The 16,591-nt window shown below is 38.7% G+C and overlaps 1 protein-coding gene across 2 annotated transcripts in view; it reads left to right on the plus strand.

Annotated features, from left to right (window-relative positions):
- The window catches only part of LOC121319593 (CCR4-NOT transcription complex subunit 4-like), a 41,029-nt gene extending 28,560 nt beyond the window's left edge, over positions 1–12,469 (plus strand). Inside the window, exons 12-13 of one of the 2 annotated variants that reach the window (XM_041257183.1) lie at positions 7,781–8,023; positions 11,995–12,469. In XM_041257183.1, coding sequence (XP_041113117.1) covers positions 7,781–8,023; positions 11,995–12,299 — 548 coding nt within the window. In that variant the 3' untranslated portion in view covers positions 12,300–12,469. The remainder of the gene's footprint in view (positions 1–7,780; positions 8,024–11,994) is intronic. The other variant, XM_041257184.1, reaches the window with a different exon arrangement.
- Positions 12,470–16,591: the final 4,122 nt, after the last annotated feature.

Below are 16,591 nucleotides of genomic sequence, written 5' to 3' on the forward strand. Positions count from 1 at the left end.
TTTCTGATTCACCACAGGGTGGTAGCACAGCTCAATTGTTAACATCATCCTCTTAGTACACACTGCACGTATCTGCAAGCTGATTGGCTGTCATCATGTTATCTTCACATTGTTGTCCTGTTTACAGGGCTACAATTGGTAGTGTATCCTCTCCCCTTTGTAGCTGGATTCCTGAATGGCTAGTGAATCTTGGAGCAAGTCAATTCAGTACAGAAAGCATGCAAGTCACAAAGATGTTAGAACAAGGAATGCCAACACAGAGTTCAATACTGGCCAGCAAACGAGCAGTTTGAATACAAAAACCTCGGAGTTGCTATCATATAACTAACCGGTTCCATCAATGGGAAATGGAAACCAGCAGATTTAATGATGTGAGGTTTTACTTTGTCATGGTGTTTTTATTTTAACGTGTTCCATTTTAAGTCCATGTAAAAAATGTCATCTGCATCTGTTGTCTGATTTTTTTTCTTTTTATCTGGGGGGGGGGGGGGGGATAATCTCTTGAATAATAGTGTTAGGTGCCTGCCTATAATTTAGCTCACATAGTAATAGTGATAAATGAACAATGTAAACAGAAGGCTGACTGAATTTTGAGACTGTAGAAAACTGACTAAAAACATTTTAGCTGTAAAACCTGCAAGAGAAATGGCATTATGGAGTGCACTGTGTTCCTTCAGTTTCTTCTGGCCTGTGTATGCTTCATAATAAGGCATACAGCCAATGCTCATGTTTAACTACCAACTGTCTGCTGTCTGATCCTATCCCTCAAGAGCTAAACTCTCCCATTTGCTGTGCAGAAAGTGGTGGTGGCGGCAGCAGTTGAGGGTACTATGTTACGTGGACACCTTCAATAAATTGCAAGAGCCCACGTGAAAATCTTCCAGTTGGTTTTCACGTAAACCTGAGGATTTTTGAGGTAGAATAAATGGAGCATGCGTTTTGGGATGCTTCACATTTAGACGTCACCTGTCTTTTGAGGGTTAATCTTAGTCTCATTACGTCAGTATGTCCCTGAGAACGAGGTGCTTGCATCTTCATGGGATAATTAAAATTTTACATTTTGTGGCCACTCTTTTTTTTTTCAGAAACAGTTAACAATACATATGTCACATACCTGTCTAAGAGCAAGATCAGTGCTTACTATCAATCATATCATATTATATGACAACTTTCAAAAACAGTATGGGACTCTCGCCTTTAACTTTTAAATAAAAAAATGTTGGTGTCCAGGAAGGTTTCCTCCCTATCCTCTATTCAGGTTTCCATTGAAAACAAAACAAGTGCCATCATCAAGACTTGTGGCTTGATGTTGATGTTGGGATTGTATAAGGTCTGCCTGAACACAGTCCCTGTCCTGATTGCCTGAGACAGCTAGGGTTTGACTGTTGCTGCCCTTGCTCTGCAAATTGATAGGCTGTCTGAGAGAGAGCACAAATTTCCATTGGTTACTATACATCTTGAAGCTGATTGAGGGGAGAATACATGAATAATCCCAGGAAGTACCTTGGTAGCAAGTTGACTGCTGTTTATAGACATCCTATGCTGTTTGCATGAACAGTGGTGTAAAGATCTGTGTTCGGGGGGGGTGGGGGGGGGTGGACGACTGATACTAACAAATCAAATTCCAGTGGTTTGTCAGGGCATACAGCTTTAGTAGTTCCTGTGCTTGCTACTGGGAGCATGTATCTTCAGAGCAGGTTGTGCATTAACTTGGTTTAGGGATGAGCTACTGTAGGGAGTATACTATATCCTGTTGGGAGGGAATTCCTTGCATTAGTAAAGGGGGATGACATGTTTAACTGAAAGGAGAAAATTGCTTGGTGGTTGCAGAGTAAAATGCACACAGTTTTACTCCAAGAACAAATTCAGTACAATGGACCATCAATGCAAAATAATGTCATGGTTTAAAAAAAACAAAACAAAAAAAACATTGCTTTAGAGGGAGAATTTGATTTACAGAGTTTGTTTCTTCTATAGGGGGGGTATATTTCTGTCAATATTGTGAAGGTGTGCATATTTACATTTTACATAAATGAAGAGAATCCTTTTTCTAATTGTGCAATTTTTTAGCACAGGTTGAGAGTATCAGAGTCTAGGTTGTACTGTATGGCGGTTTCTCTGTCGACCTTTATGTCCATTTTTACTATTGTAATATTGTGGATTTAGGACGGAAAAAGTTAATTTAATAAAGGGTCAAAGGATCTTCTGAAAAACTTGATATGCCCTAATTGTGCTTAATATTTCCATAAAATAATAACCAACAAACATTTCAGTTTTCAGAATTGTATTTGGTTGGTAATATTATTCAAGGACAGGTTCTAAAGGAAATGTAATTAAATGATTATTAAGTTTTTCCAGGACACCCCTCAGAAAAGCCGGCTAACCACAAAAGAAAGAAGAAAGAACTGTATAATGCCATTTTATATTTATGACATTTGGCAGAATGGCTCTGGGCGTTCTGTGCCTTTCCATGGATTCATGTAAATCAAAATGTAATTTAGCTTGAACTGAACTTTACTTGAATGCTGTATTATAGCATACCATATTATAATATTTAAAATGAACATTGCTTTAGCAAAGCTTTGAAATGAGTTGTCGCAGTTCAACCCTGTTTGTGAAATATAAAAAATAAATAATGAGGTTAAAGATGCCCTCTCCTGTAAGGGGCAGCATTGAGGCATATCCATCGTTGTAGAAAGTCGTTCACTTTCAGTCACTCTCTAACAGACACCTCCTCTCATCTGCACTCAGTTTGGGAAGCAAAGTGTCAGCGAGCTTAAAACACTCCCCGCTACATCCCTCTTCTCTGAGTGGACAGCTAAATCTTTAATAGATTTAAAAAAAAAAGAAAAAGCCTTAATTTTTAAATCATGAAAACGTGACTAGGGCTCATAGTACAATAGGCCTACTTCTGATTTGGCTTGTCCAACATGAATGTAAAGGCCCAAAGAGTGTATCCTAGCAACGTGCTAATCTACTATACTAGCACTAAAAGAAGCGCGCTCACACAAGAGGTTTTAATGCAAACCGGCAACAGGAGACTTCATACTGGATTCTAATTTGATTCATCGATTCACCAATGTAATCAAAGCTTGTAAGTACAGATGATCAGTGATCAATAATCACCATTTAAAAAATACATTAATAATAGCAATAATAATAATAATAAAGTAATGAACTGCTGAAGTCTATACGCTAACGTAAAGCTCTGTAGCCACTCACATGAATAATCAAATACTGTTCATTATTTGAGGCTGATACACAGCCATGTATATCGCAGCCATTGTGTGTGCTGATGCGCTGGGGTGGCAAAATAATCTGATCCCTGGAGCCAACATTACACTTCAGCCATCAACACCAGGCAGAAGGATAGCTACATCGTCAGATGGAAAGAAACGCAAATGGATGGAGATGCAGATGGATCACATTAGTTTACTGTAAAGCTACGACTTGGTTGGTGCTTATCTTGGTGAGAGCCGAGTTCAAATCAGTATTAAGTTTTAACATCTACTCTCGTAATGGAAATCATGAGGTTGATACACATGGATGAATATACTCCTAGGAATTTTCCAAGCAATGAATTTATTAAACATGCAGCCAATTACACAACTAACGTGGCACACAGGATATTACGATAAGTAAGTTACACAATTATACAATTAATATTACATGCAAAAATGTTATGATGAGCAATCAATATCACATGCAAAACTAAAAACTAAGGTACAAAGAATAATGTATTCTGCATCCAAACTAATAAGCATGCTTAATATCACACCAACCAGACAGAGAGAGCTGCTTCGATTCCTTATTTCAGCATAATCTGTTGCAAAGGTATTTACGTACTGGAGCAGTAAATTAAAGGTGTTGTGCCTTTTGATTCTCTTTGCACAAAGGCAGAATTCAAACTTCCCACTGGTTGTTCTCATGGGCTAGGTGTGGGATCAAGGTCTCCTCCCTGTTTCTGCCTTAAAATTGTATTACCATAATTTCAACAATCTGGACATTTAAAGGTCTATGACGCTCGCTAAAGTTTCCTAGTTTGATCAAAAACTATTTTTTATTTAACCTGGAATAAATTACCTTTCTTTTGGTGCTAAACACTTCGAGATATTTTTGATTATACAGAAGTTGTTTTTACTCTGGGGCAGGTTGGTTAATCTAGTATTAGTTTAAATACATAAGAGTGAGAACAATTTATGCTTCTAATGATTTTAAATGAGGTGATGCGAAGGGTGAACATTAAAAACAAATTCTTTATAATCTTCATTGTGTACTGTACAACTGTACCGTGCCCTTCGCCACAAGATGTACCCCTCCTTTGCAACCTGGTTCAACACATCTTCCAGTCAGCCAGAAGTCTGGCTGTCTGGCCTCCCGTTCTGATGCAAATGCCCCCCTTTGATCATTTGACAATCAGACAGCATTGCTTTGTCAGGGTGTTTGTAAGATATTGATCAACAGTGCTTTACATTAATTAATAGATAAGGGTGGTTCTGTCTGTGTCTGTTAAAGCAATTGGATATTAAAGTTAATCATTTAAATAAAGCCTATGTGACCAGCAGATATTTAAATGCTTTTGTAGTTGTGCCTGAACTACAACTCATAGTTTCTCGCAGAAATTAAACAAGTAAAAAAAAAAAAAAAAAAAAAAAAAAAAAAAAAAATTACTATTTTAAAACCGTTCAATATAGCAGAGGAAAAGATGTAAACAGGATTTCAAATAAACCACTTATTTAATGGAAATTTAGATACCAGTATCCTGAAATGTGATGTCACTTGGTGCAAGTAGTGTACACAATGGTTAAATAATACTTTAGTGTGTGGTGTTTGCCTATGAGACTGACCGTGATTGGTATGTATATGGTTTGTTGTGTATTAATATAAACTTGGTTATACTGTGTTTATATTTTTAGCAAATATAATATGTCTCTGAGAGCATACGTGAATTTTAATTCCATGATATCGGAATATGGAAATTATTACATACGCAATACATATTACATATCAAAATGTCAATATTGGTGCCCATCCCTAATTTTAAACAACAACCTTAAGCAGGCACGATAATGTAAAATTAAAAAACACACAAACCTGAACCTCCTTTTAGCAAATGCATTGTCCAGTTTACTAGTTTAACTGGCTTGAAATAATTAAAAATGCTATGTGTCCAGTAGCCATAAATCAGGCCATACTACTAGGTTATTTTCTGTTGATTTACTGTATGTTCTTTATTTTTAATCTCTCTACGTAATTGTTTCTGCATTTTTCTTCTTTCATTTTATTAATATGTAGTTTTAAATTGTTGCAACTGTATTCTGTCTGCTGTAGGTATTTCAAACCGTGGTAATAAAGAGGAAGGAGGGTCTAGTATCATTATTTTTTTAACATTTACATAAACTAGACAGTTATTGGTTGTGACATGAATTGGTCATTCTCGAGTGCACCAGTAGAAACTTCTGACGGTCACAGAAAAACTAAACTCTTCCTTTCTGTACTACCGTTAAAGCGAAAGAGGTCATTTCTTTTTTTCCCCACAGGTGTAAGTAAATGGCGGTTTTTCAGTCGGAATTACAACGGTGCTCCCCTTATCTGGAGCACTGGATAGAGTTTTAAAACAGACCTTAGGAGTCCTGGCTGTGTAAGGGGTGTCTAAACAATAACATCTGGAGGGGGGGCATTTGTAATTTGCCCAAACTGAATACCACTGGGAAATGAGATACTGATAAGGAAAATCAAGTATTTAATGTCACATTTCCACCTGTAGTTGAGTTCATGCTGCCCTGGCTAGAGTTTAACTGGCCCATACACTTACTCTGTGTCGACAGTAATTTCTGTCTGCACAGCTGGATTGGTGGTGGCATACGTGTGATGCATCATGGCAGGGCAGAAGTACTTTTAGACAATCTGCTTTAATGTAGGCAATTTGCCTGCTGATGTTTATGTTCATATTTTTGAGCTGTCTACAAAGGTAATTGAGGCTGACAAAGCAAAGGTTATCCTGTGATTTATTTATTTATTTATTTATTTATTGGAAGGGAAGAGTGGGCTACTTAATGGCCGAGTCTATGACAAGTCTTTCTATGTACTAAAATTAAAATGTATCAACAGGCAGGCTACAAGTTTTCAGGCCATTTGATATATAATTTACAGAATTGGCAAGGTTTAGAGAATGAGGCCTAGAGTGGATGTAATGTGGAAGGAATAGGTCAAGTTATTGTAATATGTAGATTACTTTTAAATAGGAAAAATAAGACAGCCAAGAAAAATAATCAGGATACATGAAATTACATTTATAGAATCAGGATGCTGAATTTTATTGTTATTATTTTTAATCACTGCATTTTATATTAGAAGTTTATTTAGACTAGTGTTAATAGTTTAGAGTTTAGACATTTTGGCTAAGTGTTTAGAATTGTGCCTTGTCAAAATATGCAGGTCAAATATAGGTGTTAGCCTTAGTATGCAGTGTAGGTCAGTTTATATCATATTTAATACTTATTCATAGTCATTTTAATACACATTTAAATGATGTACACATGCAGTCCCTCAGTATACATCTCAACTTACGACGCTTCGATTCATGACGCACAGCACTACTACTCTTTTGCATTATTACCCTGCTTCGACTTTACGACATTGATACGGCATTTACGACACGGCGAGACCTGAGCCATGCATTATGTGTGCATGCTCGTTGTCCGAACCACAGTACCTGCCATGGTCTGACTTTTTTGTGCATGTATTTGTTCCTCATACACGTCATTGGAAAGCCCCGAGTCTGTACTTGTAAACAAGCTAGGTAGGTGTCTGAGTAATATGTGCATGACCACTGGGCTAAGTGTAAAGATTCAAATAAATATTTGCATGAATACAACATAGTGGGTAATTTTTATAAAACTATATTTTCTGGCCGAAGAGTCAGGAACGTAACCCCAATTTATAACATTATTCCTATGGGAAAATGTGCTTCGACTTACAACGCGACTTCCAGGAACCAGTTGTGTCGTAAGTGCGACGACTGCCTGTATTCATGTTGCTCTAATTTTTAAAAAAATGATTGGGGGATTATTATGATGGCTTTTTTGATTGGGTGTTTAATGTGTATACAAGTATAAACATTAAGGAAACTAGATGGGAACCAACATCATTAACTAAGATTGCTTAGTTATAGAAACATATTCTATTATATTGTGTGCCGCAAAATGTTTCTTCAACTTAATAAAAAAAAAAAGTAAGAAATATTGCTGGAAAAGAGTTGTAGTCTTGTAGAGACTATGTGTCAGTCTAACAGCATTACACAAAATCAGTTTGCATTGAATGTACGCATGCGTTTGTGTTAATAGGAGAAAATAGTGTTATCTGCTCAGATGCTGGGGGGCAGGGGGGAGGTGTAGTCTAAACTTCATCACACAAGAGTTTAGGCAAGTTGAACAGTAACACCGCTACCTTTTTTGGTGGGATTCATCTCTACTATATTGCAAGTGAAATTTGTGGCACTAGGCATATTGTGTTTGTTGTGTCGTGGCACTTTAGGCACAGTTGTTTGTCTGGTTAAATCATCTATGGTACTGGAATAAAGCTTACTAGTGCTTCTCTCAGATGAATCCTGGAAAAACACCAGTCTTAAGAATTTGCTTGGTTTGTCTGTACTCTTATGACCGACTTTGAACGAACCCCCCCCTTGAAATGATGGCTGGGGGATGGAAGACGTTCATTTTTATTTTTTTTTTTGTAGATATGCTGAAGGAGATCTTTCTCTCTTTCTCTCTCTCTCCAGAAAATAGCAGTTCTGTAGAAAGTTTAAACGTGAAAGAGTGGCAGGACGGCCTGAGAGCTCTCTTACCGAACATCAACATCAACTTTGGGGGGCTGCCAAACTCTTCTTCCTCCTCCTCCTCCTCTTCCTCTTCCTCCTCCTCCAGCGTCAACCACACAGGGGCACCAGCAAGCTCAGGGGGCATCTCACACAGCCTGAGTTGGGATGGGTCGGGCAGCTGGATGGACCCCGCCATCATCACAGGTAACCAACGCCGGGGTGAGACTCAAACCACATCTGCACACCAGTGCTCAGAAATGCACACTGAAAGTGCAAGTAGGAGCGAGGGCAGCACTGTCTCTGGAGTGCTGATCTGCAGTGCCTTTCCAAGCAGCTCACTTGTGGAAGGTAGTGAGCATGTAGCGTGTGTATAACACACAGATCCAGACCCTTAGGAGCTGTAGTTCTGGTCTGAGCTTTAAAGGTGTGAGGGGAAATCTTGATATTTCAGTGTGGAAGTTTGTTGGATCGGTTTTGTGGTTCGATCACTGGATAGAAAGTATGTGGTTGTTTTCCGCAAAAATGGTAATATGTTTGGGTAGCCCAGTTTTGAAAGGGATGGGGTTTGCAGTGATAGGATTGAAAACAAGTAGTTCTGTGGTTAGCATGCAGGGCAGCACTGTGGATCATGGTGGCTGGCTAAAGCACTGTACTTTTTGCTTAAGTGATGTTTGATTTAAATCTGCTGTATGGTGCGGTGCAACGCAGTGCTGAAGTGATAGCTCTCCCAGAGGCGACATATGTCATTCAAGGTTAAAGGTTTGGTTTAAATCATACCTGTGACGACTACTACAGAAAAAAACAACCATGCAAAGCCTACTTTTAGACTGGAGAAAGTATCTTAATTGGTAGAAACTACTAGAAGCATCTGTACTTAAACTAGTGGCAGTGACTGGTTGAGAAAAAAAGGGATTATTTCCGTTCGGATTTTGAATTTTCTGAATAATGGCTAACTGGCACTTTTAAACTAAATGGATGGGACTGCTTGGGGTTAGCATTATTGCTTGTACAGTAGTTTTGTAGTGCCTGTAGTGTCATACTGTAGTACACTGAACTAGACACGGTTTCCTAAAACATACGCTGCTGTGGCAGTGTATATGAGAACTGTAACTAACATTAAGGCCTTAGTGTGCTACAATAGAGGACACAGGTTGTCTTTAAGTCCTGTAGACTGTATTGAGGTTGGTTTGGATTCCCAGGGCTGTGAATTCCCATCCCATTCATATCCTCTTCTGTCATCAGGGAATGCTACTCTTTTTTTTTTTTTTTAAATCCAGAGTATGTGTCAGCTAGAAGTGGCTGGTATTATCAGAATTTGAATATTCATAGTAGTGAAATTTTTCATGCAGCCACAAAGGTCTAGTATGTATCACAAATGTGGCATTTATTGTCATTTAAGAAAAGGGGAAACAGTTTGGTAGAACACTTTGCTATTTTTTTTGTAGAAAAAGTTGTACTATATTGTATTGTATAGGAAACTACTGAAATGATTAATGTAGTTTTAATTGCAAATTTGTCATTTGAGTGTGTGTCATTAGAATATGCACCGGACGATGCCACGCAATAATAGAGTATGCAATTACACAAAGTTATACTGGTGTTAGTTTATAACTATATTTATAACAAACAGTATTTATTTTTTCAGAAATACATAAAGTATAACATTCAGTACTGGTTTATACAGTATGAACAGTACAGTTACTTCAGGGCTACTGTACTGTTAGGCTAGTATATATTTATTAAGGCTAGTATATTTATTACTTCAGGACTGCATTACTAATGGTATCAATAGCTTTGCCAGGACTGCATAACTAATGGGATTAGTAGCTTGCCTCCATGTCGTCTGCTTCCCCAAGTCTGTGTCTGTTCTGCCATTCATCAAGAATGTTCTCTCTGTAATTTAGAATTCTATAAATTGCATTTTGATCAACATCAAACTCAGCTGCACTTGACTTCTGACTATTTATTTATTTGGAGTTGCTAATTATTTTACTCCCAATTTTCTTCCAATTTGGAATGCCCAATTATTCAACCCGGCTCACAGCTGCAACCCCCGCACTAACTCGGGAGAGACTAAGACGAGCACTCGCGTCCTCCGAAACGTGTAGTCAGCCATTTGATTCTTTTCGCACTGCAAGCCCTCCCTGAAGCCATTACAGAACTACAGTGTTGGAGACCATGCAGTTCTGAATTGCGCACAGGCAGGCCCACAGGCGCCTGGTCAGCTACAGAGGTCGCTGGTGCGCAGTGAGCCAAGGATTCCCCAGCCGACCTAAACCCTCCCCATCTGGGCAGCACTTGGCCAATTGTGCACTGCCCCCAGGGAACTCCCGGCCACGGTCAGTAGTGGCATAGCCTAGATTCGAACTGGTGATCTCCAAGCTATAGGGCGCATCCTGCACTCCGGGCGAAGTGCCTTTACCGGATGCACCACTTTGACTTTGACTTTGTTTATTTTCTAATAATTATACGGGCACGTACAAAATCAACTGGCTGTCTTTGATGCATTTAAGTGAATTATGCAATTATCAGATATGCATTTGAGTGGATTGCAATAGATGTAAACAAATAGCAAATTTTTGGTAACCAGAAATTGTTATGCATTTAAATGGAGTATGCAGTTTTCCGGTATATACTTTATGTTGTTGAATGGGCTTTATTCTAAACAGCCATGGATCCAACTATTGCTCTTAATCCTGCTTGTGATTAACCGTTTATTAAGATTGATCCAAACACAATCAAACAAGAGTGGATCGCGATTCATACAGTTTTATGACAAGTTAAGTGCCATCACATTTGGATCCACCCCTGTTTAGTTCATTAAAATAAAATAAAAACTAGGTTGAAATACAAGTAAATAAATTGTACTTGAGGGCTGTTATGAACTATTACACTGGTGCTTTAGAAAAATGAAAGGCAGTGGATTATTTGTAATTTACCTAAAGACATGTATCCCTCTTAACAACTAGCCAGTCAATATGTTAGAGTAAACTTTCAGAGATGTTTCATTCTTGTGTTTTTTATTAGTTTATTTTTTATTTTGTATTCATGATTGAAACCTGTGGGTATTTTTGGACGAGCATTCATAAAGCAAGTATATCTTTACTTAAACCAAGTTCTGTGAAATGTAGATGGGACTAAGGATAGGGTTACGTGCATGGATTTATGTTTAGCATTGCTAAACTATCTGTCACATTTAGCCAGTTCAAGGTAAAATGATGTTTTATAAGCCTTATGAAAAAGTTCAACACCTGGTTTAAAACATGCTTCTTGTAGTTTGTTGTCATACAGTAGCATGTTTGTGCCTTGTAATGTGTTTTGACTTGTTTGAGATGTTATGAAGTTAACAGCATATGTTGTAGCAGTGACCTTAAATGATAAAACACTGTTTTTTGAGGATCTTTTTGACATTTTTGACTTCTGACTTTATTTATTTATATGGAGTTGCTAATTATTTTACTCCCAATTTTCTTCCAATTTGGAATGCCCAATTATTCAACCCGGCTCACAGCTGCAACCCCCGCACTAACTCGGGAGAGACGAAGACGAGCACTCGCGTCCTCCGAAACGTGTAGTCAGCCATTTGATTCTTTTCGCACTGCAAGCCCTCCCTGAAGCCATTACAGAACTACAGTGTTGGAGACCATGCAGTTCTGAATTGCACACAGGCAGGCCCGCAGTGTAAACCACAATACTGTGTGTGAAATCAAATGTTAAAAAATAAATACAAAAGATAACTATAAAAAAAATCAAGTTTACTTTTTCATTGTAAATGTAGTCGATCATAACAGACGCCGTACACAGAAGTTTTAAACATGTATTCTGTTAAACTTGTATGTACAGCTTAGTTTGTATACCAGCTTGCCCTATTTTTAGTAGCTTTATTCCCCAACGCAAATTGTTAATTTTTTTGTCTTTTTTTTTTTTTTTTTTTTATATAAACAGGAAATAGTGGTAGCAGGCTTGTAGGACTCTCCAATTTCATACCTTCAAAAATATGGAGAACATTTAGCGCAATGATCAAGTAAAATACCCACTAGCCTTTACATATATGTCCCGTAGCGTGTTTCATGAAACATCCACACTCCATTATAAAATCTGAAAGCAATTGTTTTATAGGTTTATTTACTAATATGGAAGAGCCCTGTTTTAATGTCTTTGTCTCTTTCTTACAGGTGTACCTTCCTCTTCAGGAAATGGTGTGGACTCTCTCCAAGATGACAATCCCCCTCACTGGCTCAAATCTCTGCAGGCCCTCACAGAGATGGACAGTCCCAGCGCAACAGTACCCTTGCAGCCCCCTCACAGTACCCCGTTCAGCACACAGGTCCCTCTCCACAGAGCAGGCTGGGCCCCTTACCCACCTCCCTCCAACCCCACCAGCTTCCATTCTCCGCCTCCTGGCTTCCAGACAGCCTTCAGAAACCCCAGTCAGACCCCCACAGACCTGATACAGAGTGCAGCCATGGACCGTCATTAGAAATTAAAAAAAAACAAAATCTGCAGACATTCAAACAAAACTATTAACAAATACTTAAATATATATTTTTCTTTCTTTCTTTCATCCTTTGTTTTTCTTGTGCCCCCTTTCTTCTTATCATGCACAAAATGCAAAGCATTGTGATCACTGGTTCTTGGTTTTAAAAAAAAAAAAATATATATATATATATATATATATATATATATAATATATAATATATATATATATATATATATATATATATATAATAGGGTTATTCCAGCTTGCTCGGTAAGCAGCTTGCTCGTTAAGCTCAGTTGTTGAGAACTAATTAAACAGAGATATGGATCAACCAGACGTTAACTGAACAGGGATCAGGGTTAAGTAATACGAGGTTGAGACTTAAAAGCTAACCAAAAAAAAAAAAAAAAAACTTGAAGATTATGAAAATTCTGTGTATGAAGAAATCCCCTGCAGGGGGCTTTTTGCAGTCCTTTGCTATGATAAAGCTTTTTAAAGCTGTAAAAAGGGCGTGGCTTGCAGAATGTTTTGAGGCATAAAGGGTAAGCTGGGATAACACACAGAGTTAAACAATGACAGTATAAGTCTGGTGTTTTTGTCTGCTAAGATCCTCAATGCAAATTTATTATAAGCAGAGCAGCAACCTGGCCTATAGGAATCCCTGATTTTATTGTTTTTTTTTTTTTTTTTTGGTTTTTTTTTAAAGCCGATTTTCTAACAATGATGGGATGGTAAACTGAAAAAGTTTTGTGGGTTTTTTGGCTGTTCCATTATGAGTTTGGCATGCAACACTGATTTAAAGGAAATTTGATTATTTAAGGGCATGTAGTTGGGAGTGATTTGCATAAAAAGAAAAAGGAACAGAAATTTGATTTTATTTTAATTTCGACTTTAGCTAAAAACAAGAAAAAATAACCTTTCTAGAATAAAACAATGTTTTAAAGAAAAAAGGCTGTTCAGATAACAACTAGGAGAAATAATAAAAATGTATCTGCCTCTGCCAGTGTCGCTTATTCAACTTACTGGAGCTGTGCATTCTGGGATTTTGGGAGGGGGTGACATCATCTGCCAGAAGCTCAAGCTTTTATCCCCACCAGAGCTTACTTTTTTTTTTTTTTTTTTTTAAATGGTCTCCTTAATTCCGCCTTGTTGACTGTGTAGGTTCCTGTCAACTGTTCAGTATTCATTAAAAAACGGAAGCAGATAACCATGGGTATAACCTGATGTTAAAAAAAAAAAAAAAAAAAAAAAAGTTAAAAATGAAGAACTCAAGGAAATGTACCTCTTTCTTTGCAGATCTGGAACTAAAATCTTAAATAAAAGATAAAACTTGATGTTTTGTGTTTTTTTGGGGTTTTTTTTTTTTTTTTTTTTTTTTTTTTGCCCTTTCTATGGCAAGTTTTTTTGCATGTACACAAAAACCCTGTTATGGGGAAGGGAAGGGAAGAGAAATATAACAGCTATGTGAACATATTGATATGCTTCCACCTAAGTTACAATCTTTGCTTTAACCCAGGGTGCATTAGTAGATCATCTACATTTGATTGCAGAGGTGGATTATAACACTGGACAAAAGGATTTTGGGGGAGCTGTATAATGGGTTCTGACAGGGGAAGTTTATTTTTTAGCTCATGTAAGCCATTGAGTTCAAATACTGAGATTCCCTGTGAAATATTGTAATAGGTGACACGCCTTAAACATACAAAAATGCACAGTGGGTATAAATGCATTTCACAATGTGTGTGTTCATCCCAGTTTCAGAGCAGACCATTATCTGAATGTTGTAAAGGAGGCTTATTGCGTGTATGTTTAATGGTGCGTCATTTCACATTCTGTAGTAACATAAGGTGACTTCTACAAGCAATTCAGGCAGCTTAAATGGGTGATAACCAAGGGTATAGATCCCTTTTTCCCCCTTACCTTTTAGTGACATTAATTAGCAAAATTACCCCTGGTCCCCCTTTTTCTTGTTTTGAAAATCATTTCTTTGAATTTAGTAAAGCAGTTTAATATGAGTCAAAATTTTTTTTGTTTTAAATACATCAATAATTTATTGAAGTTAACCTGCTGCTTAATCCTGGACAAATGACTTCCTGTACTGTCTTACTTATCCCTGCAGGGGATGTGTGACCATGGTGACACTGGTAGAGACATACATATGTTTGGGTGAAACTTGGTTAATTAACCAATCTCATCACAGGAGGTCTTGTCCTCCTTTACTCTGGATGACCTATACAGATATTAACAAAAAAAAAAAAAAATGACTCTCACTGAATCTTAGAATATGGATAACCTGGTCTGTCCGTTCATCCATGATTTTCCATTACATGAGATAAGTCGAATAAAACGGATGGACACGCTTAGCCTGTGTTGCGGACGCTAACCCCCTAGTGGGCCCAACCCAGTGTGGTCTCCCCAGTGCATCAGCATGACAACTGTCTGGATTGAGCTAAGTAGGGTACATCTCTGGGGTTTTCAAGTGGGCACCTTCCATCCTCGGTATTTCGTTGACTAGCCCACGACACCTCAAGAGGGCTCAACAGTGATTCTGACGTCCCAGCATCACCCCCCTCCATCCCCGACTCAGCTCAGCCCAGCTTACTTACCTGTACATTAGCGTTGCTTTCTTTCTATTGTGCTTGAGATCCCCATCCAGAATCTTTCCGTCTCAACCACAGCCATTTGCTGCTCCTTTCTGCTGCTTCAGATAAGTTCTTCACTGTGCGATACAACTCTTGGCCACTGAACCCAATGTCTCTTGAGAAACCAGGTTGTAGACTGTGCCACAAATTCTCGACAACCCACCTCTACTGGGTAAACTAGCTGTAAACCATCCTCGCTGTTCTGCTTCAGCAGCTTGTTGAGCATACCGAAGTTTCTTCCTCTCATACGCCTCATCCACAGCATCTTCCCATGGCACTGTCTGGCCGAAGGATAGTGGTGGCAATCTCAGTTGGAAAAATAAGCCGCTGACCAACATCTGCCAGCATCTTCCAGTCTCTAGCAGCTTCCAGTTGTCCTGGGCGAGGCTTGTTTTTAACACCTTTTCTTGGTGGTTGCTTTCCTGGACGGAAAAATATTGTCTTTTGTGTGTAATGCTTTGATGGAACTGGTGGCAACTTATTGGTCAGGTTACGCTTGTCTTCCAATGCTAAGGCCAAACATCGCAGCACCTGGTCATGGCACCATGTAAACGGTCCTTGGTTAAGACCCACCTTACATCCTGTCAAAATGTGCCTTAATGTTGCAGGTGATGAACACAAAGGACAGGAGGGATCCTCACCCACCCAGAGGTTTAGGTTCTGTGGTGATGGGAGAACATGTTTTGCTGATCTGATGAGGAAACTGATCCTGCTCTGTTCCATTGTCCATAGGTCTTGCTGGCCGATCTTTCATTGTTCCACACTCTCCCATCTCATCCATTCTCACTGCTTGGCCTGGGAAATGGCCTTTACACACCTGATCCTCTCCTCCTGCTTTTACACCTCATTGACTACCAGCTTCCTCCGTTGATCTGGGGTTGCCTTATGCTGTGTAGGAGGAGCTGAACTGAGACCAAAACTGAAAGCTGAACTTGCCCCATAGTATCTCCGATTCGAAGGGCAGCCTTAGCATCTTCCACAGCTTTCTTTGCCGTCCATTTTCTTCCAGTTTTCAACACAGGTGCTGCCTCCCTTACGCATTTGTCGTGTGACTCTACTAATGTCATTTCCAGTCGGACTTTGGCGCACTTAAACTCCTCAGTTATAGCAGAGGTTGGTAGCTGCAGTATTCCTTTACCATAAAGTCCCACTCTGCTGAGGCAGCGTGGAACTCCCAACCATTTCCTGACGTATGAACTGATTAAAGCTTCCAGCTTCTCAACTGTTGTCAAGGAAACCTCGTACAGAGTCAGTGGCCACAGCAGTCTTGGCAGTAGACCAAACCAAAAGCACCAGAGTTTCAGTTTGCCTGGTAAAGTGCTGCTGTCTATGCTCTTCAACCCTTCCACTGCTTGTTGTCTAACTTATCCCACACAAACTGTGTCCTTTAGATCCCCGTCGTACCATCTCCCTAGACTTTTCACTGGCTTCTTGGACACTGTTGGTATTGCCTCACCATTAATGTAGAACCTTTTATCTACTACTTTACCTTTAATTATAGAGATGCTCCTTGATTTAGTGTGCTTGAATTGCATTCGTTCCCGTTCAATGTTATTGGTTAATTTGCCCAATAACCGATTAGTGCATGCTACTGTTGTAGTCATTGTTGTCATGTTATCCATGTATGCTCGAATTGGTGGTAGTCGCATT

Source organism: Polyodon spathula, chromosome 8 (genome assembly GCF_017654505.1).
Source record: "Polyodon spathula isolate WHYD16114869_AA chromosome 8, ASM1765450v1, whole genome shotgun sequence".
In the NCBI taxonomy this organism is placed as follows: Eukaryota; Metazoa; Chordata; class Actinopteri; order Acipenseriformes; family Polyodontidae; genus Polyodon; species Polyodon spathula.